Raw genomic sequence first — 24279 nt, forward strand, 5'->3', positions numbered from 1 at the left:
CCTGTTATTCCTTAAATGATCACGCTCACCCGATTTCCCTGGGCTGCAGGTTTTACCTTCTCCACTTGCAAACCCCCCCCGCCCCAATTTTGGCCATACTGTTTTTAAAAAATTCAATAACCCCACTGCTCAGCTCTTGTGGTTCACAGCTCCATTTTCAATGTGATTTGCGGGAAAAAAATGGTTCAAAAAGTGTTTTTTCAGGCCTGTGCTGTGGATTGCTTCTTGTTTAGTTAAAAAATAAAGCCTGGAAACAGTCAGAAGAGGGAGACAGAGCCCGGCAGTCGCACGCCAGCTCTCACCCACGTTTCCCTGCTTGGGCATCCAAATAAACAAAGCCAGCCTCCGGCTTCCAAAATACCCTTATTAATAAAAAGTGCCACTAATAAACCCAGCATTTCCTTCGCTGAGCGGTGCTCCAGACACATTGCTCTTTGGAAAAATAGACTTTTTTTTTCTTTGCATTTTGCTTTTGAGATGATTCCTCTCGCTCGATAGATGCGGCAACTACAGCCGGCCCGGGGTACCCGCGGGATTTTGGTACATTCGAAAGCAAACAGGTCCCTGATCTACGCTCCCTCCTCTGCATTTGACTTATGGCTGCTGGGGGAAGCTTTGCCATCGGTAGGTTATGGCTGAGCCTGCACCAGAGCAGCCTGGGGAGCTTTGCAGAGGGTTTCATGAGGTTTTTTTGATTAAAATATACTTGTATTTTTGCAATTCATCTTGCTTGAGGCTTCCCTCTGTGAGCCTGTTTCCCAACACGGCTCAACTTCCCGGTCCAGGGTTGGATGCAACACATGCCGGCTACTTTATTCCTATATCCCGAGTGATGCAGGAAGGAATTGCCACCTTGATCACCAAGTAGTTGTGCTAAAAAATAAATATTATAAAAGGTAATTTCTTACCTGGTCATTAAAGGTTGGTCTCCAGCAGAGGGGAGTTACCACCATCTCCAGGGGCAGCACGTCTTCGTTTTTAAAATTGCTGGGCTCTCCTTTTCCTTGCCTGGGGATAAAAACTGAAGCCGTAGTTCAAGGGGAAGAGCTGGAAACCTTCAGAAATGGGTGTTTTCCCCCATGCAAGCCTTGCCCAAACAATCCATCTTGCTCCAGGAGGTGGAAGTTGTGCCTCCCTGGGGATTTTATTCCTGGAAAAGCCCTTTGGATAGGCTCTGCAGAGCAAGCTGCTCTGTTTTTCCTCTTCTTTCTGGGGCTTTGGCACATCTGGGTATCTACCAAAAAGCTACTATTTTTCAGGAGATCAGGCTAAATATAACTATAAAGATACCCCAAAGCGCAATGACGACGGTGCCACTTCCCTCCCCGATGGCCCGACCGGCGAGCAGCGAGTGGAAGCCACTTTGCAAAACACAACAGAAGTCACATTTATTATGTAAAAAAAAACCCAAAAACCCAATAAGGAGATGTACAAGCGCTTCAAAATGCCAAGGTAGCAAAAGGACCCCGGGGAGCTCAGGTGCCCACACAGTGCATTGCATTTTTTATAACCTTCCAGTGTTACTTTACAGTTTCCCCCAAAGTATCTCCTGAACCTGAGAAGATAAATCACATTCTTTCCACATTCAACATCTGCCACCTCCCTAAGAGCTTTGCTCCGAGCTGCCTTTCAGTCCTCCACCTTCTCACACTTTGCTATGGCAGACGGCGCCTTCCTCCTCCTCATCTTCCTCATCCTCAGCATTGACGGGTATGTAGCCCCCTTCCTTGGGCAAGCACCAGCACCAGCCCGCGCCGCTCAGATCCACTGCCCCAAAGCTGAAATCCCGCGTCTCCAGGATCCTGAAGTCAACGGTGTCCAGCTTGGAGTAGATCTCGTTGAGCTTTTGCCAATACAGCCAAGCCATCACGAGGCCAATCACCTGCAAAATATGAGCGTTAAGGCCACTGCAGTCATGCAAACCCTTCCGGAAGGTCTTCTCGTGCAAGGGATGCTGTCACCCGAACTTTCAAATCCGGCCACAAGACAAGAGAGGACAAGATCCAGTAAAATCTTCTGCCAAAGCAACAGGCTCGTTGCTAAACTCATTAATTGCCACATCCATCTCACGACTTCCCACATCACCTGGACGTCACCACGAGCATTGCAAAGAGAGCAGCAGAGGTCCGGGCTGTTACTAAAATTAAGATATTGCTGCAAGCATGGTGCCACCCAGCTTATTTCCCATTTCCCTGCTGGCTGTCAGGGAATTAAAAAACACACTTTAAATCTTTAGGAGAAGGGGAAAAAAAAGCATTTTCATCAGTGCAAGATTTCAAGCACATTGCTCTGATTTCACCTGACGTTTTCCTTGCGGTGCTACACTGCGGTGGCTACAAACAAGATGCCAGCGAGGGCACGGATTAGGCGAGGAGCTATTTGCAGACCAGATGCTGATGAGGGGCACAGTGGCAACCAGAGCATCTTCAGCACAAGCTGTATCTTTTCTACCAACCCTTTACCCACCTTGACTGCTGCTCCTTAGAAATAAGGTTTATTCTCTGTAGGTCCCAGATGCTTCGGGATATTGCAGGGGTCGGCACTGGGATACAAATAGATATTTTCAATGCATGAGAGGGGATGGAGAAGGAGGAGACCATCTTGAGCCTTAGGGCTTTTCGTCTCAATTTTGAGGCTAGTAGTTAACACGTTTTTTTCCACATAACCATTCCTTGCAACAAAGAGTCAATAAATAACCCAGTTGCACCTGTACCATCCATCAGCTAGAATCTCCTGTACTATTGCGGCGCATTGGTTTTGGAGCTGAAAAATGTTATTAATCATTTCTCTAGGTCCTAATCGATCCATTAAATAGTCTGGAAAGTGGGAACATTAAAAGAAAGATAAATGGGGATAAGAGCAAAGTGTTGTTAACGCATTTTAAATTAGGGACCATTTTATCCCACAGCGGAAAGGGAAAAGTGTTTGCCCAGAGGAGGCTGCAGAAAATGGAGGCAAAAGCTCCACAAGGAAAAAGCACATCAGAGAAGTGTCACCCAGCGAGCTGAAAGCAAACAGGCAAACACAAACATCACGGGGGTTTATTAATTTGCCTTTCAGAGACAGAGAAATACCTCGCCATCTGCACGAGCGGCTTGTGCCTTGCACAGAAGCCACCCGAAAACAGCTCACTATTTATTTTGCCTTCGCAAATTCACCTGGAGCTGGATCCCAAGGGGATCCCCCGGATCGGCAGCTCTTCCTTCAACAATCAGAAGAAGTGGAAGACTGCGTCCTTTGAGATGCTCTCCCAACACCGAGAGTTCTTCCTTAAAGTCCTCAGTTGGAGCTTGCTCCGTTCCCACTTTCCTAATTGCACCCACCGATCCTCAAAGAACATCCTGCTTATTTGACATTGCACCTAATTACTGATAACGGGATTAATCACCGAAAGAACAGACGAGGTGCCAGAGGCTGCTGCGTGGTTACAGCTACCAGGGCTTTCCCAACTGTGGGAATTACGGAAATGCTGGATCTGTGCCATTAGGGTTCTTTGCTGGGAAAGACGCCTGCAGATGCTGAAAGAAAAACTGAAGTCTGGAAACATCTCAGCATCTCCTTTTGTTATCCAAATGGCCTGAAATCAGGTTATCTTACAGCCCCGGTAACTTTTGTGTATGTATCTGTGTAGCTCCCCGCTGCCCTCAAAATATTCACTGCATATTGCATATCTGTCTCAGCAGGCAACTCCTTCCCAAATACTCTACGAAATTATTTCAGCCTGCATACGGAGACGGCATTCATCTCCGACTCAAACTTTGCAAGATGCATTCATTCCCCGAGAACGTGCGCAGGACCAAAATTGGGCTGTGCAACCTGTCGGTCGCCTGGGACGGAGCTTGCTTTCGGCAGTGAAGCAAAAATAACAAAACCAAAGACTTTGTCAAGGAAACGCCAGCCGGGGTCCTGCTCTCCTATCCCGTATCTGTCCCCTCTTTTGTCCTCCAAAGCCGCAGAAACCTCCAGGCAGGGATGCAGGAGGCCAAGGCTGGTTGGATGATGCTGGAGATGCCTCCGTCTCTCCATGAACTGTAGGGAAGGCCCAGAGCAACCGCTCCCACACGGATCCGGATAATAAGATTGTGCTAATCCATATTCAACAGCAGAGTCTTTAAGGATTTTAAAAGTTTTAAATGTATGTCAAGCTTTAGCATTATTTACTTCTATTCGCATGTCATCACTGGGCAGATTAAAATCCCACTGCTGACACAGTGAAAGGACCAAGCAAATAAAACCCTTTGAAATGACAAATTTTAAGGCAAGCATGTCATTCTTCCCTCCCTAAACCAAACACTAATTCAGAAAAGATTTGTGTTTACAATAAATTGAATGCAAATGGATCCGATTCTGCAAAACCAGCCGGGTTCGGGGACATCATCCCTCCTGCTCCTCTCCTCCCGACGGCGATGCGATGTCGAAGGTACCGCAGGACGCAGCATCCCGGTTAAACTGGGGATTTCTTGAATGGAATAAAATTACCCCAAGTCCTCAATCAGCAGCCTACATCCCACGGCCTTCGCTCTCCTCTGAGTTATGAACCAACTTCCATTCCAGCTCGCCTCTAAATATCCTCTTTCACTTAATGAAAACAGAAAAAGCTGTCAGGAATATAAATGCATTCAATATCCCCGGCACCAAGGGCACCATGTTTTCCAGAAATAAAGAGACTTCTAATGTGAGCGCTGATTTTATTCTATTGCAATAAGGAAGGCGTTATTGCAGAGAGGCATGTTAACAAAATGTATCAAGTATGAGGCTAAAAAAATTAAAAAGCTGCTTTTCTCCCTGACTTCCCCTCCCCATGATGGTAATCCCCAGCGAGCGAGGGGAGAACTGCTTGGGACTTACTGCTTGCAGGTCATTTAAAGTTAGAAAATTGCCTGTTCTTCCCGGCTGGCGTTCAGCAAAGTACAAAAACCACTGCTGCCTCGGGAGGTCTCTAGTCTGCCGCTTTCCGAGCTTTTTGCTGGGGGATTTAAATGCACAGGGTTTGCACGGGGGTACAAGATCATCGAGTAGCTGCTCTTACAGTGTGCAAAAGCAGTTGCGTGCATAAAATAAATCCAAAGACCTTTGCATATCAAGGACACAGACCCACCAGGAAAGTCAGGGATCCCCTGTGGTGACAGCTATGGAGAAAACCACCCTGCAGATGACATTATTTGAGAATTATTGCCTCGCTTCCCGTCCGGACACTGCAGGAGGGAGCGTGCAAAGGCTTGCACAGGCATATCCTTCCTGCATCCTTCCCTTCGCACGAGTTTTCCTCCCCGCTGGGGCATGCTGCCCACCTCGCCCTCTGTTCCCCGGCCACCTTGAGCGCGAATCAAGAAGGGAAACTTTGCAAAACCAAAGCATCACCATTAGAAACAATGATAATCACTATGGCCATGCAGATACCTGGATTATTATATTTTACCTATTTTACCCCACTAAGCACATGACGTTGCACCAGGAAGGAGCTACCCTGTTGTGCCTTTTTCTTTTTTTTTTTTTTTTTTTTGAAGAAAAAGTTAAATATCTAAATGCACAGCAAAACAGAATGGGGGGGCAGATGTCTGCTGCCGTTTCCCACCTCTCCAGCTCCTCCCAGTAGCAGCTCGGTGGCCTTGAGCCGACCCAAACTGGCATTTTGCACTGAGGACCAACCGCAGCTGAAGACCTTTATCTCCACCTCTCAGCAGTGCCTTGGGACTCCCCTGGAAAGCCACGGCTGAAATCTGCCCCAAACCCATCCAATTTAGGGTAAGCAACTTCTGCGTCTTCACTTTCAAGCACCAAAAGGGTGAGCAGGATGTCTGCTGTCAGCGAGGGCCAGCCATAAATTCTCCCATCCAAGCAGCTAAAGGAAATTCATGTCCATCAGAGAGAAAAAAAATAAGCGCTCCAAAGCACAAATCCTCAGGGATTTTGTCTTGGACTCCCAGGGGCTGTATGATGCTTACAAGCCACCTGGGAGAATGGGGAAATAAAACCCATTCATCACTTGCAGCTTTTCCTATCCTCCCACGCCGCTTAATCAAACCCCTCGTTTGTATTTCTCCCGTCCCCGCGAGAGGGACCTCCCCGCCCCAGCAAAACCATGCGGGGACACGCAGCCAGGGAAGGACAGTCTGATTATTTTTCTGTTTTAAGCCCCAATTATAAACGCTCATTTAATCCCAACACGTTCCCATGGATGTCTGCAAGTCCCTGCTACTGGAAGACCCTTGAGTTTTCTCTATGCAAAACAGCAAAAGCTCAAAAAGCAAATTAAAACCCCATTATTTTGTTCCTGAACTTGCAATTATTTCTAGCCAACTTAGAACAGTGACACTAATTATAACTGGGTGCTGTATCGTGATTAAGCTACGGGTGTTGGCCTGTGTGGCTGAGCGAGGACACCATCCTGCTGCTGTTCCCAACTCATCGCTCCAGAACTTAAATAGTTACTGCCCCTGACACAGCAAATGTCTCACTTCATCCCCTGGTATTACTCCAAGGTATGAAGAGTCATCTTTATATTACAAGAGATAACCAGAAGAGATCGGAAATACATGGGCCGGTGGTTTCAGCGCCTGTTCTCCACTCTTTTTTTGTGGTGGCATCAAAGCATCCCGGTTCTCCAGCGCGATCCATCTCAGATAAACCCTAATATTGCATTTCTTGTGATCAACGCTTGCTGTCTTCTTCAAAGCCCAAAGCTCTTTCCCCCTGGAGCTGACAGCAGCCAACGACGACTTTTTAAAACCATTTCAAACAAGACAGCATCGGTCCTAATTACCAATTTCCTACCAACATCACAAGACCAAAACTAGATTAATATGGAAGTTTTAATGCAACTAAGGTTATTCCTTCTCTTCCAGCACTTGAGGAAGTTAAATATACAAAAGTATTGGAGGCTACGCTCCAATTTCTGTGGTTCTGGTGCGGCACAGAGCCTTCTGCTAGACATAAGCCATGTATTTCTGTCTCCCACGTAGGTGCCGTAAGATTTATTATGAGGCTTTTTGATGCTCAGCTCCATCCTTGCCAAGCCCCAGCTTTGCTCAACGTCTCGTAGCGGCTCCACTTGTTCTTTTGGATTAAACGGGTTTGCTTTAGGAATAGGTCTCGGCTGATATGGCCGAGATCTAATTGCAATATCCTCCTCACTGGGAAATGCTCGTTGATTGATGGCTCGTCTGGCAAAAGGAAGCACACTCAGAGTCAGGAACATTTGTGGAAGCAAAGAAGGAAAGGGCTCAAACGCTCATTTTCAGATTATTATACAATAAGAAAAAGGTCTGGAAAACCACAACTGTTTTCCCTTAGCGGTGTGCACATGCATGTGTGCATGTGCATGTGATGGGTGGCTCGATTCGGGGTGGAAAGATGACATTTTGGGCCCTTGCAGAGCACTCGAGAGGAGCTCAGCTCCTCCAGTCGCATTTTTCTGGGCAATCAAACATGCAAGGCTCAGTTTGGCTTTTGCTTAACAAGGGTAAAAATTAAGGATGCAAAATAGCAACGAAACGATGCTCAAGAGCCCTTGCAGGGTGACAGCGTGATTAACCACATCCCGCTGCATCAGGGTCCCGACAAAACCAACTCTGGCCGTGGAGAAAATAATCTATCGTCCCAACGAGTGTCTTCTGCAAGTAAAACTTCCTGCAAGAAAACCCTTTTCCATGCAAACGTCACCGGCTGCTACGCAAGCGTGCGCCCGGCCCCGGAGGTCCTTGCCCATTTGGGCGGCTGTAAGGCTGGATCCTGCTAAACAGAGGAGTTGAATCATTTCAAGCTTTCCCAGAGCTAATCAAGTAAAAAACAAGCATTTATCTTTTATTGGCTTTTCCTTCCATAAATTGATATTTATAGACCAGGCTTTCGTAGAGGTCATGGACTGCAGATGGAAAAATCCCTTTTATTCCCCTTTTCTACTACATTAAGCACGTGTCAGCCACTTGAGAATATACCGCCTTCCAGCCCCTGGAGCAACTACAATATTAAAAAGCAAACAAAATACAAATTAATCTTGCAAAGAAAAAGGGAACTTTGGCAATACAAAGCCCTTTTGGGAGAAACATTTAACATTACTGTCACCAAGAGATGAAGACGCCAACCTTCAAAATGCCTGTTGCAAGTCTAATGCTGCATTTTTGAGGATTGAAATAGTTGATCTTCTGGATTTATACTCTTAGGAGGGAACACCTACCTCTACACTGATGCCCTATTACTCTGTAGCTGCTCCCAACGTAGAGCTTTGGAGATTGATGAAATATCAAAGCGAAACAGAGGTAGCAACAATTTACCGCGAGTCGGCTGCACCGCAGAATCAATAAATATTAACCCTTGGCAGTGATCTTTCAGAGATTTTTTTAATTGGACTTGTGCCACTTTCTGCTTCTTTAGGATGGAGAAAAAGGGGTTGAAAAGCTTCTTTATGCACTTGGATCTACCTTATTACAGTGGCTACGTCTTCACCTTGCTAAGAAGGATGAAATACCATCAGAAAACATCCCCTGCAAAGACACGGGGATGGAAAAGTTGGAGATGCTTTTCCTGAGACCAATATAAAAGCTGCTGAAAGAGCACCTGGGCATGGCAAAGGGGAAAGAGCAATGCACGAGGTTATTTTGCTTATTTTAACTACAAACACGTTTTATGCATGCTGTAAACTCCTTGGATAATCTTGCTAGAGGCAGGGAAGGGATGCAGTCGGAATAAAACAAATTTATGTGCTTTGTTGCACCTGCTGAAAGATCTGGGGTTTCTTCACAATTAAACACAACTAGTACGAGGCCACAATGTGAATTTGCTATTGACTGCCAGCGACTAAATTAAAACGTCTTTTTGAGAGCGATACGAAATGCATCATGGTTTGGCCTCAGTCTGCAGCTTGGCTGAGAAGAAGGGCAAGGAGACAGGATTGTTACTGGAGAATGAAACATAGGGGAAAAAAAAGAGAATTAAAGGTACTCTGCAAAGGCAGAAAAATAATTGAGTTGCTGCATTTAAGCTTCGCTCTGAATGAAGTAAGACAAATGAACACAACCACTTCCCCACTCCTAAAATGGGATTTTTTTTTTCCCATTGCTTGATGGCTTACTTAAAAAAGGCAGAGCCATTCATGATTTAAGAGCAATCATAAAACTACAAACTCCCTCGCCTTGCACTAGCCGGGAGAGAAGGCTGACTGCCGTGCGGTGACATACCCAGGCAGGATTTTTCCCTGCCTCCTCACCCGTTCAATCAGTTCAACACCCAACAGGACCCAGCAGATTTACAGCTTTCCCCAAACGCAATCAGACAGACGCCCGCACGCGTGAGAAAGCAAAGCCAAGCAGCCTGCCCTGTGCCCTTGGCTTCTCGCACAGATATTTGGGGAAAAGCAGAGAAAACTAAAAATTCAATAACTTCCCGCAGGATAGAAAGCCAAAATTTGATGGTTTCCCACATCTGAGCATGACGGAAAGACAACACTGAGAGCAATAATTGCCCACTCTCCGTGGGCGCCCTGCGTCAGCCCAGATTTTTCTTAGGTCCTTCTTTCTGCACAAGAAGAGCCGGCTGCTTACCCCAAATCCAAGCACAAATCTCGGGCACTCAGATGATGAATATCAGCCGAGCTCCAATCCCCACTCTTTGAGCCCTCGAGCCGCTCGTCGTCACAGACGAGGCTGAGGTTTGATCCTAAGGAAGAGCCACCTTTGAGGAAAATTAGGCAAAATCCAAAGCTGGACTCGGGACGTGGATCACGGTCCCAACCTTCTCCCCAGCATCCTGCAAGTTTTCCACTAAGGTGGTTTGCAGCTCCACGGCGAGGCACATGTCCTGCGCAGGACATGACAAATACCCAAGGGCCAAAGATGGGACAGGTCAATACGTTCATTCTTCCCAAAGTTGAAGGCCCTGTCACCTCCCCACATCAACGGCAGCCACCCCTTCCCCCTTGGATCGGCAATTCAAGGACAATATTCTCACCACAGCTTTCTGCTGGCAGCTGCTGGGGATGAAGCTGTTTCTGGGCTGACAGCTCCTGGCAACACAGATGGCCATTTATAACTTAATTCCCTCCAAAACTTGACAGAATCAAATCCGATTTATATTTAAAACCTGAAAATCGTGAGCAGATGGGAAGAACGAGGTTCTTCATCTGAAAAGCATTTAACGACATGCCAGAAAAATCACAACGCTTGCTCAAAAGCACTTGATATTCATCAGGGCTCAGCAATCCTTATTGCCATCTCTGGTTTTGCTCCCCATCCTTCCCAGTTAAGAGCATCATGTTGGCAGGTTAATGGGTAACGCAACAGGCGGCTCCTCTAATGGGCTCTTGACACCCTGCAAGGCAGATGGAAGCGGTCGCCTCTCTTACGGCACTTTCTCACCCCATTTCTGTGCCCGTTACATTTCCTGCTGGTAGCGCAGCAGAAGTCCCATTGCTCATCTGCATGCTTTGGAGAAAGCACTTTAGAAACATAGAGCACCACAGCTAGGATTGGACACAAACTGCTCCCCTCTCTTGGTTTTTCATTTGGACCATCTGAGAGCTCAAGAGCATCAAGAGCTCAATTGAAAAATTAGCTCAACGCACCACATATTTCCCCAACAGCTTCTGCTTTATTCAACCACTATTCTATCTTTCACCGCAAGCGGAAACACATTAGAAAAAAAAAAATTTATTCCTATTTAGATAAAACCCCATATCTGGAAAGCACCACCAAATACCTCCAGCGGCAAACCCAATGTTACATCCAATGAGATAAAAAGAAAACTTTCGCTTGTGAGCCTCGAAAGGAATCAAAAAAAAGGATCAAACCAACCCTAAATCATCCAAGTTTTGGTAAAAGTAATTCTGGAAAGATCTAAGAGAGATATTCACCTCCTTGCTAGCACAATGCCAACAGTGTTGCAAAGCTGCAACCCAAAATTTCTCTCCATATCGAGCATCCGAGATGGAGAGCTTAATTACCTGTGCTGGAAAGTTGCTGGATCCTCAGGCATCGCTAACGGGAAATGGATTTCATGATGCATGGCAAATTCTGCTAAATTTACGATTTTGGTTTATTTTGGTTAATATTTCTGCTCTATTTGGAGAGAGCTGTAAAAACAAATGTAAAAGGATTGGCTGTGCTAACATATGTATGCCTTGCTTTTAGATGCTATTACTTGACCTATAATTTGATTTCAGGAGTGCGTTACAAGACAGCCAGCACCACAGTCGTAAACTATTCCTTTTGCTAAGGATGCTCTAGAAAGCGCTGTGACTCCTTACCTGCGGAAGCAGCAGTGAGAAAACGATGCCCAAAGTGGCCTCGAAGTTGTCTTTGAGCCAGAGCCCAACGGCGTGGATGCAGCCTCGCACATGGATGACGTTGAGCAGCTCCAAGCGCTGGAAGCAGAGTGAAGAGAAGCATCACGGTTTTCATTGAGATGTTGAGTTCGGGGGGAGATGTCATTTCTTGCGTTTGCTCCTTCTTGCAAGCCAAAGGAGAAGTGTTGCATGAGAAGTGTTTGGGAATTCATTGCTTGGATTGGACCTTTCCCTGGGTTTTCTTGCCAAAAAAATGTCCCTGGGAGATATAGACCATATGCACAGAGATACTGCAGCTCTCTGCTGCAATACAGGCCCACGGTCACCCCCAAAGGCCTCAAAATCAGCTTCTCTCCTACCACCAAGCCTCAAAACACAATTCAGGACCAGCATTTCCCGGGGCTGATCCAGGAGAGACCTCGTTGCTCTCCGAAAGGCCACACCAAAGCTTGCAAGGACTACCCAAACGTGTCACGAGCCTGCCCGTGCTCTGCAAGCCTGACCAACACCCTGGGACGCTAGGGAAAGGCAAAAAAAAAGAATTTATGTACAGCTGCAGTGACAGCCATCTTTGGTGGGGAAGATCGTACCTGCAGATAACCAGTTCGTTTTAAGGGGTTTGGGGAAGGAGAAGCAAATCTTGTACGTACGAAGGAAAAAGCCAACGTTACCTCTTTATCGAGCGTCCTGTATCCACACAGGGTGTTAATGACTTCTCCAGGGACCTGCGAACAGAGAATTGGTGAACAGACTTAGTGCGGAGAAAGCCAAAGGGGAAATATAAGAAATAAGAACAAAAAATAAAGAAATAGAAGAGCTTGCCCAGTTGCCCTGACCGTTCAGTGTAGCAGCTACCCTCAAACGTCGCTTTGCTACTACGGGCTCCTTTTTGCCCAAATGCAATGCTGAAACCATGTATGCCGGCAATAAGCTGTTGGGTTTTTTTAATTTTTTTTTTTCTCTCTGGTTTCTGCTGTTTCAGAGGATGCCCAGGTCCCCTCAACGCTTTTCCAGTGATTTGAGCTGGGACCGCCTCCACGTCACACGAACATTTAGCAAAGCAGCTCTTTCAAAACATTCTCTTGATTTTCTCCTTGTTTAATTCCGGCCACCTTTTTCGACACACCTTCAGTCGTGTCTCTCCTTCACAATAAAGGGAATTTCACAGGGATTAAATGTATTGGGCTCTCCAGAAATCAAGTGGGAATTTCCCCAAAGTCTCCCAGAACTTTGGGGAGAAATTTTAGGGATTTTAGACATCCCCAAGGCTTAGATCTTTGTTGGCCAACAAAAATGTTTCAAGAGCTACAGCTAATGAGAGAAATCCCTGCAAAATACTGCTATTCAGGACCTTTATAAAATAAAAATCAAACCTAATTCCTCTGCTTCTGTCAGGATGGAAAAGCAATACATTTTGGGTTACAAAACTGATTCTTGCTCATCCCAAGAAAAGCAAAGGTGGAGAGTAGCTCCAGCACATCCTGAGCTAGTTGGGTACTTTGCACCTCTCAGGATTGATCTTCTGTCAGGTTTTTTTTTGGCTTGTTCCATGGATCAAACAGCAGCTTCCGTAACACCACGTATTTCTTAAGGGGCCTTGGGCCCATAAAATAATAACGTGCTGAAATTATTACGCTTTCAGAAAGATGGCTTTGACAACCAGTAAAAGCTCCTGGACAACAAAACCAAACCATCCTGTGCTTTGGAGGCACAGAGATGAAAAAGAGAAATGTGCACATTTAGGTGTAAATTATGCTTTCCTCCAAGACACAGCATAAAAGAAATGTGCACCTCTGGACAGACTCCAGACATAAAGCTGCAGCTTGTTCCTCCTGTAATTGGCAGGGAAATTATTCCAGCACTACCTTACCAAGAGCTTCTGTACCTACCGCATTACTCACAGTGCTATCAAAAATCCCATCTCTCATCATTATTTACAAACTGGGCATAGTTAAGGAGACTAATTAGTCCCTGTGCACATGAAAGACTTGTAGGGAAATCTGGAGATCAGCAGCAAAGCACCCATCAGGGTCAACGAGAGAGAGATCTCATCCAGTGTTGGGACCGTGAAATGGGAAGCCTTCAGCATAAGGGGAATTTGCAATGCTCTTAAGGTAAATGTTCTCACCTATAGCAGTATAAAGGAACCTGTTACATGACCAAGGATCCATTTATTTGGTTTACGTTAAAAAAATAAACCATTTTTCTTGACAGCTTTCAGTTGTCCTTGTTTTTCAGACTCACTTTTGTGGACATCACAGGACCCTTGCCGGAGAAACACCATTGCTTTCTATCAGGCTCATCATTTGAACACATCTGGCTACGGCACAAATCCATCACCACTTTTCTTCCTTCTTGCATTAAACAACCAAGGGTTTCTCAATCGTCTCCAGTCCTGCCCGTCTCTCTGAGTAATTACCTCAAAACCTTGTATTTGGGAGAAGCATGGAAGATAGAAAAGTGAGATTTTGGCCTTGATCGACTTTTGTCAAGGTGTTGCATGGAAGAGAAGGTCAGAGCTGAATTGAAATTTCTAACATAAAACCAGGCAGAAGCCTTTATTCTTCCAGAATGCATTTTGATGCCTTCGGGGATCACAAAAGCGCAACACACAGAGATGTTTAAAACCCACCAAGGGCAGAAGACTGCAATCCTTGCAACTTTTTATTTAAACAACTGCTTTTCTCTCCAAAATCAGTGCCAAATTTCAGCGGTGACACTTCACAAGGGGTTCGGAGACACTGCGCTTGGCAGAGGCACAGCTAGGCTGCGGCTTCCCGGGAGAAGGCACAAGTGCCTTGGAAAACCATTTAGAAAAGCACTTAGAGATGAGGATCCAGTCTCACACCCTCAAGTAGGTGCGTATTTGCCCACTCCTTCTTCCTGGGAAGACTTTAAGGTCTACGATCTCAGAGATGAGACTCTTTAAAACAGCCAGAGTATTTTTGGAGGGTGTCTGCTCTCATTACTGCAACTCAGCCTGCCCTGGAAGATGCTCCAGGGGATGCAACACAAAGCTCTTCGAGGGTCTTGTAATAAAAAAAGTCTTTTCTTGGAAAACAGGATGGTTTTATGGCTGTATTTAATGACAAGTTGAAAACACATTGCAATCAACCCCCTAATCCATGTTTCACGCTCCTTCCTTCAGACAAGCTCGCTTCTCTCAGCATCTTTTGTTCTTTCCGCAATATTACATTTCCAAATGACATCTTCTGGTATATCTCTACTCAAATCTCAAAGGTCCTCTAAGACAAAAGGATGCTTCGCTCTCCATCTTGGTCCCTGGTTATCCCTCCAGCTGCAGGGCCAAGGCAAGATCTTCTCTTCAGCCCTCAAGTAACCTATTTTGGTGGAAAGGGTTTTCAGCAGGGCTTGCACGTGGCGAAGACCCAACCAGGTATGTCCAGAGTATCGCACACAGGTACCTTCTTCATCCCGAGGCACAGAGGTGCTTCTCCCACCTTCTCAGCCCGCAAGGAGAACCCCCACGACAACTTTGCAATTTCAGCAAACAGCTACGAATAGATGTGCTGGAGCTTATGGTAAATGCAATTACAGGGGGTTTCACTCTGTTGTTTAAATTAAATTGTTATTAGCTTGTTTTATGTCGCAGACAGCAGAAAACTCCCAAGGGAGCTGGCTCTCTTAATCCATTTCATGTACTATTAATATTGCATCAGGCTGATTTCTTAACCGAAAGTGCCCTGCAGTGCCAAAAAATCAAATCTCTGAAGAACGAGGCTACATCTATCTACCTGGTTACTCTTCTCCCCAAGAACAGGTTTCATTTCTCATGGAGATTTAGATGCATTTGGTGACGTCTCGCTTCCCATAAAACCACTCCGGCTGTCAGAGCCACATTCGTGGGCTTTAATTCTTGAAAAAGAGTAGAGGATTTACCGTGGACTTTCCCTCCCAGGGGCTGGCTGCTCCGGTCCTTCGCTAGAGCATCCTCCAGACCCAGCTCATTGCAATGGGAAGCCAAAAAGTTGCCTTATTTCTTAACGTACTATATTAATAATCTGTAATTTCTTGTATCTCCAATACTGCCTGCTGCGCTGAGGTCTTTTGTTTGCCGAAGTGTCACCCAAAACCGCGGGGAGTGTAAAAATACTGAAAAATGCACTTGACTCTCTCCAACACATCCTCACTCGTAATACAAAAGGGCAACACATGAATTTCTAATTCCATCTTCAGGAGCTTTAAGATTCTTAATCAACGCCCTGATTAGAGATGACAATTATTTTTGCAGCTGATTTGCATGTCAGACTTCCACTGATACTTAAGACACCCTAGATTTCCCTCTTTTTCTGTTAAAAATTCAACAACAATACTAGATTGATGATATCATTTCCTTGCACAATTCATAAAGCCTTAGGGCAAGGCCAGGGTTCAGAGGCAACGCTGATACTCCTGATGCTCTGAACTTCAAGGAGATTTTGCTACCAGGATTAAGCTTAGCAAAGTCTTTTTAGCAATGTTTATAGCATTTCTGGCCACAGCAACCAGGGATATTTGCATTTTTTTTCCCTGCTTTGGCCCAGCTCCTGGCATTTTATCCACAGCATGTGTTAGATTGATTGCAACGAGGTGGACGGTTGTATTAAACAAGACGGTGTCAGAGCACTTAGCTTAGTCTCAGCAGAAAAGCACTGCTTGGGGGGGGTTGGGGGGGTGAGTGTCTTGATTTTCAGCTCTGCAAATCAGCACAGGAGACCCTAATGGCTCTGCAAATCTACTGCCATCTCTGTTCGACCCAACTCGCAGCGTGTTGGAAATGCAGCCTTGCAAGAGCGATTGTTCACGAGACTATTTTTATTCCATTGCACAAGGGTGGCTGTTTATCCGAATACCTCTCACAGCCCCATTTTCACCAAAACCCTTAGAAACTTCCTCATTAGGAGCAGACACCAGCAAACATGATCCCCATATACCACTAAACCCCGCAGCGGCTGGCTGAGAAATGTGTCCTCTTGGACAGGAAAGCAGAGGACAACAGCTCATTCAGATCCATGCTGAGACGCAGCCAAGTCCTTTTAAGATGCTATTTCTTTGCAAAACGATCCTCCAAACCATTTTATATCACACGTTAGATTGAAAAACATGAACTCGGCATTTCTAACAACTCCTCGGCACGATACAAATGCAATTAATAGCCCAATGCTTTGGTGTTTATTCTACGTTAAAACAGCAGAGCCTACAAAAATATAGTGTAGCCCATATATATATTTTTTAGTTTCTTCAAGCATCTCACGCTGATGCTGTCTCAAACCGCTTTGCAAGACGGCAATGCAGTTTACAGGAAACCCTATAGCGCAGAAATATGCAGTAATAACCAATCAGAAGAGGGTGTTTTGCTGAAATATTGACTGAAATAAAGGCACTTTCCGTGCCTCGGCTGCCTTACCTTCCTGATACAGCATGTGTAGGGCACCCCGCACGCCAGCGGCCCGCTGCCGTTGCAGGAGTGGTACTGGTTAACCTCCCAGTCTCGGTACTCATCGCCGCCGCAGCAAGAAAACTACAAAAAGAAGAAAAGGAGAGGGTGAGACATGCAGCTGAACAAACCTTGACATCTCCAGCCCACCAATGCATCTCCCCCTCCAGCCTTGCCCTGCATCTCCAATGCTGCTTTGCAATGCCAGCATTGAGAGCCCCGACTATTTTCTGCTTTCCAGGACAATACGAAGTTGAAGACACCGGGTAAAAAAAGAAAAGTGGGTGTTTAGCCCCATTTAGCAGGCGTGCAGCAGTTACAGATGCATACACACGTGTATTGGAAGCATCCTTGCTTTCACAAGCCCAGGAAAGACCAGGCTCATTCATGCTTCACTGATTTAATTACAGGTGACTAATCCATCCTATTCCCCAGGGCATGCCAGAGAGATGGCTCTTTCAGCGCCTTGAATGAATGTATTTCTTGGCTCTTGAAGGCAGCTCGGCTAGTTGGTGCCATTCGACAAAATGCTAATAAGGTTCCACAGTCTAACAGGGATTTCTCTTCCCGTCAAGTTAAATTAGAGATCAAATGCTACAGCTACAAAGGAAAAAAGCTTCTTTTTTCTTCTGTTCAAACAATGAAAAAAGAAAAAAAAGTTTCATGAAAGTCATTTTCTGTTCTCTGGAGAATAAAAGTGGGCTTATTATATACAAAGTCATCCCTTCTCTCGGTAAACAAGCTTGAATCTTTACATTTTTCCTCTGGAAAGAAAAGCCTGAAGTGGGCAGGAGAGGTGTGTGTGCTTGATAAGACAGAAAAACCACAGGTTTTCCCCATTTCTTTAAGCACCATACTCTTCAAGGAGCAGCTTTCGGCAGAGGTTTAACCCTGTGAGCATCTGCTCCCCCTCCTGCTGATGTGTTGGTGGCAATACTTGGCCAACGGGAGCAGTAAAAGACATCAGCTTTTGGGGTCTTCGTGGCCTCCTCCCATGAGCAGCCAACCTTTAATTCCTCTATCGCTTTTAATCCTACCCATATCAGTGAGGGAGACCAGCTTGCAAAAGTTGCCTGGAAAGAGGGGGAGAAAAACACCTAAAGGGATATTGGTTGTTGCTACCCATTCGATATCCCCATAGTGCAAAGAAGTTTTTTCCATTTGCTTTTATAACCGTGCAAAAATTGGCACAAAATCCTTATAATGAGGCTTACTAGCTGCCGGGAAGCCTCACCGGGGTGTTTTCTTCTCTGCAAAGAGAAGTTTAGCCCAAACTACTGCTGTGCCTGGATTTATTTCTCATAAGCTGAGACAGACTTCGGTGTGGGTTTTACTTTCATGCAGGCTCCCGGAGCTCAGAGAAGCATAACAAGCAGAAAAACCAAAGACAGCCCTTGGAAAGAGCCTCGCAGGTCGCATCTGAGGAGCTCTCCGTGTCGAGGACCGCCACCGCCACCCGCGAGATGCGGGCTCATTACGGCTAAAATCATCGCCCTCAAAGCAACACACTTGAATGAGCCACTTTGGTGAAAGCTGCCTTTAATCTTCCCTAAGAAGAAAGGAGGACGTTTGCAAGCACAACACCCTCATCCCTCTAAGCCTTACGTTGAGTTTGGAGCCATTCGGGTTTGAGCAAGAACCGCAGCCCCGGCAGTTCTTTGAAATTCAAATCCTGTGCTCAGCAACGCAGTTTGAACTCTGTTCTTCCACCTGTACTCAGCAAACCGTTAGAAAAAGATAAAGCGAAGAGCAGCAGACAGCTGCAGTTACTGACTTGGGGCAAACCTGGGCTTTTGAGTCATCGTTGTCTCCAGCCTCGCATCCAAGGGCTGCAAAGGGCAGTAGTTCACCAAAAATGAGTGATAAAAATATAAGTATTATTTTCTTTAGGGCGATTTATGTCCATATCTACTTGCTCACAGGCAGCCAGACCGAGTAGGTGTCAACAGGTAAAACCACATCATTTGCGTCATCATCCTGGTAATGTAAAATATTAATGTCTGGCACTTCGGACCATAATTACTTGTTATTTTTACTGTGTGATACTGGTTTAAGTGCGTGAAGGCCGTTGGCTCTAGTTTAAAGCATCACTTGAGAGAGGATTTAAGCAAAATTCAAATCCTAAGGAGCATACTATGGTTTTGCCTGACCTAAATAAGCCATGTGCCAGCTAACCTATGCATAGACAAGGTTTTTAATAAGGAAAATGGCAAGAATAACCACTAAATGATGATGATAGCAGGCTGCTCTGAGCTTGTGTTGTATCAAAAAAGCAGGTCTGGGTGCAATCCTTCCAGACTGACTGCAAGTTTTCATCCTCTCAGAGTGAACTGGGCTGCTCAAGTCCCGTAAAACCAATTTCCCTTCTCTTAAAAGCAGTTACTCCTCTGCATTGCTTCTCCCCGGTCCTACCCCCAGGAAGAAGCAACTCTGCATTTCAATCACTGACATTGCTGCTGTTCCTGGTTTGGAAATCATACGCTAATATAAAAGCTCACAGCAACGAGCTGCACATTCTTGCAAAGCTCCTTCTCTCGCTATAAGATAAAATATGCAGATGTTAAAGACTTATCAGCAACACTATAAGTGGCCACAACTTCTTTTAGTACAAAGAGAGACTTTGAGATTAAGATCTCCCCCTGAAAACTTTCAATAAAAAGTCAAGTGAAAAAGTAGATAGGAAAAATGTTGTAAAAATGGGGTGAAATTATATGATAAGTGCCTGATTCTCGCTTGTTTGGAGATACAGAAACCTTCCCGCAAATACATCTGCTTTATCTGGAGATTTGTGGTCTAACCTCCTTGCCAAGGCTCGTTGCAGATGGCTCCAACATGGACTTTCCGACTGCTCGTGGCAGCATCCATTTATCATTCATACAGAGAGGTCTGAATTATAGCAACCTCTTTGAGAGGTTGGAGTAAAACTTGAAAAAGATTCAGATCTTTCTCAGGATCAGTCGTGTCTTGAGACCTTCAGTGGGCTCCCAGTCTTATTAATGCGCTCGGCTCAGTAATGATGACTCCAAGAGTTAAAAGCAGGTATTTAGCCAAGAGAGGGGAGCGTGGAGGACACCAGTGGCCTTAAATTCCAGCTACATCAAAGAAGAAGGAGCTTCACAGTCTCCTTTCCTTCAAAGAGAGAGATAAGATTCACATATTTATGACGCTCCAACCCATAATGAAAGGAGAGAAATGAGGCTGAGGTGAGAACATAAAGTTCATCTGAAAGCAGCTTTGCCGGCAAAGCCTGGCTCTGCTCTCCAAAACCAACCCAGGAGACGTAACATCACTGCGATTTCTCTCTTAGATGTCAAGTTTTTGGTTTTTTCCACTTTTTTTTCATTCACCAAACGCTTTGAGCCAAGTGCTTCCCTCCCGCAACAACACAAATAACAGGTAAACCAAATATCCTCACTCAAAACACGAACAAACCTACACCCCCCAAATTCCCAGTAACGGCTTCTCGCCGGTGCTGGAAAACCAGATGATACGTTAGAGCCAACCAAGCTTGTCCGGATCGGCCACACGCTTAACGGCATGGGTAATAACTTCAAATCCTGACTTTACTTGGCTTTTCGTTGTACTTAGGGGGAGGCATTGTTGCTTGGCTGAAGCGCGGCCACCTTGGGTTTCGAGAGACAAAAGGGAAACACATCTAGCCAGGGCTCAATGGCAGGAATTAGGAAGGCATTTTAATTTAATACTTAATTTAATATTTACTACCTCAAACAAACTACATGGTGAATAAAATACAGGCAACAGCAGCAGCTTATCAAAAGTTTGGTTAAAAAAAAAAAAAAAGATTTGCGAGGACAGTTTTATCGACCTGCAGGTTGGCTCAAGGATAGGGGACAGATCCTGCCAACTCCTGGCAGGCTTTAAGCATTAGATATGAGACAGGATATGCAACCACACACCTAAAAAAATGAAAGCAGACTATGCCAAGCCCCAGTATTGGACTGGACATAGCTCTCGCCAGTCCCAGGAGCAGCTTGCCCCCGGTGCTGCCCATGGAGAGGCTGGAGCTCTTCTCTCCTTCCAGCTACTGCATGAAAACACCTTATCTGCAATCTTGCCGTTGAGTCAAGGGCTTGGCCAGCTACTGATGATGACACCTCGAGTAAAGAGACATACCTAAGGTGGCCTAACTAAGGGTCGTTGCAGCCCTGAAGCAGCTTTAGCAACTGTTATTTTATTCCTCCATCTCTCTCTATGCAGGTTGGGGTAGCTATCAAAAAGCTTTCAGGCGTTAGGCACCGGTTTCCCACCAAGATTGGGAAATATAAATATCCTGGTATGGTCCATACTGTGGCGTGGAGCAGAAGATGCTCTTTGCAGGGCACACAGATGGCAGATTAACTCACCAAAATCCCCTGCGAGGCGGGCTTGGAGAGCAGCACAACGCAAAACTATGCAAAAAGAGCAGCACAAACCAAGAAAGATCAAGACATTCACAATAGATCGTGCAAGGCACCCTAGGGATGGGAATAAACTCTGAAAATACAGGGAAAACTAATGCTTCTGCTTCAGTGAGGCACAGAGATAACCACTCCTTGAAAAACTTCACAACCAGACCTCCCCGATGCTACCCCACCTCCAAAACCGAACCTTTTCTTGTACAAAATCCAAGATGTTCTTGAAGTCAAGGTCATCGTAATAGTGTCTGATGCCCTCTTGGATGTTGGAGTGGAAAACTGCATTCATCTGGGGACAGAAAAAAAACAAAAACACGGCTCACACATGGAAAAGGGACTGGGAAAACATTGCAAAACATGAAAAATCTTTCATAGCAAGCATTGCCAGTTGTTACCGGAGTAAGAATTTAACCCACGTGCTGGCACAAGCCTATTTCTTGGGGCAAAATTCATCATTTTTGAGCTCTCAGGGTTAGCAGCACCATTTTTGAGCTCTCTGGGTTAGCAGCATCCCATAGCACCTCTCTGCTCCCTGCACATGCAAGCAGACCCACGCACCTTTATCCACCCATTTTTTCTTATTAAATTCAATTATTAAGGTGACTTCTTCGAAAGCTCCCTCAAGCTCTCCAATCCCATCGACTAACATGATTTTAACCACTGGCAGGGGGGTTTCTGTGGCATTAGGAGGGGCTGGAGGAGGTGAAACAGGCTGTGACAGCCAACACCGCCAGCTGCTCAGTGATTTATCTGTGGGATGAGCTACACGCAGGAGCAGAGACCTCATCAGAGCCCTCAATCACTTCTAATCCCAACAAATCATTCAGCAATTCAATCGCGCCCTGAAAGGGAACGGTGCAGCAGGGCTGTGGCTCTCCTTACTGCTCCTTCAGCCGTATCTCCGAGGACACTTTGACACACCAGGCACTTCACATTAAACACTAATTGAATCGAAAAATGTATTTTACAGATGCCTGGGAAGCTTATTAGTGAGCTGGGAGCGGAGGCTCGAAATGTCCTATGCAAAGCCTGGCGCAGGTTTGTCATTTGACTCCTGACAAACCACCAAGCAGAAATATTAATGAAGGAAAAAGGAACTTTTTTCCGAGTTCGAAGTAGGGGAAAGGAGGGGGGAAGAAAACATTGTTTTTCATAATTCACTCTGACATGAAAATTAGAGGTTGGGCAAACTGGGAACGGGGAGAAGAACGTGAAAAAAAGAGAAATGAAGGCACGTCAGAGCAGCAAACAAAGCCTGCCAACAGCGAGGGATCAGGCAAGGGGATGTGAAAAAACCTTTAAGAAATTGCTCATGTGGAAGTTTATTAAAATGTTAATTCCCGGTTTGCCCACCGCTAAGACCAACACAACAGGCAACACCCGGGTTTTACCATTTTCTGCTTGTTTTCCTCCAGATAAGCTCACTCCATGATCCTATTGCCCTTCGAGAAGATGCCAGCCCAGAGGCAGCCTCTGTAATTAAATCTTGATTTTAAGGTGGGAGATAAATGTCGCAGGGTTAAGTCATTAAGTTCTGGTTATGAGACCTCTCCACTCCCTTCCCTTTAAGGACGCCTAACCCGTTATCTCCGATAATCTCCAAAAACTCATTTGCATATCAACAGAGCCCATTTCAATGTTCAGTAGCTTCAAGGCTACTAAATTCATTCCTCGTCCCTGCTTATTTAATACAAAATCCAATTAAATATGTTTTTAACAAGTTTAATAAACAACCATTGTTCCAAATGCAGATTTGTGCCTCCGAACAATTTTAGGTGAAGTGGATTCATCGCTTGTCAGATCTCTCTCTTCTCTCTCCCTCATTGTTTGATTTTTAATTAGGTTTTGATATTGCCCGTTAATTTAAATTAAGGGACAATTTAGGCGCTAATGGTTTCTACTCAACCCAGCAGTTTAATCACGAGGCTGCAATCCCCTCTTCCTGAAGGTACCAGCGTTTCCCTGTTGCATCCGTGCAGGATGGTGCTGAGCACCATCACTGAGGCTCAAAGGTGGAGCAAAGCAGAGGATTTCATGCTGAATTTCACAAAAATACAGCCTCTATGTGGCAGCACATAGTGATTTTCTATACATGGGAAGGACTCAAGCAATCTGATTTTCCTCGGAGAAGCACATCTTTCCACCAGTGCACCGCGTTTTTCAGGGTTTTGGAGAGCTCTGGGAAGCTGCTGGATGGAGTTGGCTGCAGCATCCAAAAGGCAATGTCCTCCCCCATTGCCTCCCTTCAACTTTGGGGCTCACCAAGCACATAACTCCCAACCCCAACATGTCTCTGGGGCTTACCGGACAACCCAAACCTTGATGGGTTTGAAAGCATCAAGCTATTTGTGCAAAGAGGAATTGATTTTTAGAGCCCATAAGTAGGTATTTCAGATGTTGTTCTCCTGCCTTGTGCATTCATTGAGCTGGCAGAGATTGAGATTAGCTATTTAATCGTTTGATCGATTGCGAGGGGAAGATTAAATTGAAAATGGCAGGGTTTCTTTAGCAGAAGGCAGGCGGCCAGGAAGGACATGCATTGGAAGCATCTACCATCTCGCCGGCTCTCTATAACTCAAATCCATCCTTGCAAATGCAAGCCAGCAGTTAACGTAATAGAGGCGAGGAGCTTAATGAGTCCTCAAGAAAAAAAACCAACAGGTTTTTGGCTGAGAGTCTGCACAGGGAGCTGCGGCTGTGGTGGGGGCCTGGGTGGTGCTGGAGATCCATTGCAGCTCTGGAGCATGATAGGCAGCCCCAGACGGGGAAGAGCAATGAAAACCTTCCATTTTCAGGGCAGACGCTAACGGATACTTGAGGATTTTCCCCCCCGATGACAGGCAGGGCCGCAGTTCGTCACCGTGCAGCATCCAAAGACCTCCTGATTGCACTCACCTTGTTTTCAAAGATGATTTCGATGAATATCAGCAGCAGCTCCGTGAGGAAGATCACCAGAAGGACCCAGAAGAACTGAAAAGAGAGAGGGAAGGATTAGCCCTGCTCCAAGTCAGGCTGTGTCGTCTGTCAGTGGTTAACCACAACAAGGGAGACCTGGAAAGCGAGAGCTGCTTTGAAACACTTAGAAATCAGATCATTTCATTACGAGCTCCCCAGGGAGCTGCAAATCTTTTCCAAAGATCTTGGTCCTA

The 24279-nt window shown here is 45.6% G+C and overlaps 1 protein-coding gene across 1 annotated transcript; it reads right to left on the reverse strand.

Moving 5' to 3' along the window:
- Positions 1-1576: 1576 nt before the first annotated feature.
- On the reverse strand, positions 1577-24100 carry LOC104074613 (tetraspanin-15-like; the record flags this gene model as incomplete). The annotated part of the gene is made up of 6 exons (XM_009574785.1): positions 1577-1882; positions 11240-11356; positions 11950-12003; positions 16686-16799; positions 21324-21419; positions 24026-24100. Coding segments are annotated over 6 exons (693 nt in total), but the record flags the coding sequence as incomplete, so codon positions are not given.
- Positions 24101-24279: the final 179 nt, after the last annotated feature.

The sequence above is a fragment of the Fulmarus glacialis genome, unplaced genomic scaffold, assembly GCF_000690835.1.
Source record: "Fulmarus glacialis isolate BGI_N327 unplaced genomic scaffold, ASM69083v1 scaffold21183, whole genome shotgun sequence".
Taxonomy (NCBI): Eukaryota; Metazoa; Chordata; class Aves; order Procellariiformes; family Procellariidae; genus Fulmarus; species Fulmarus glacialis.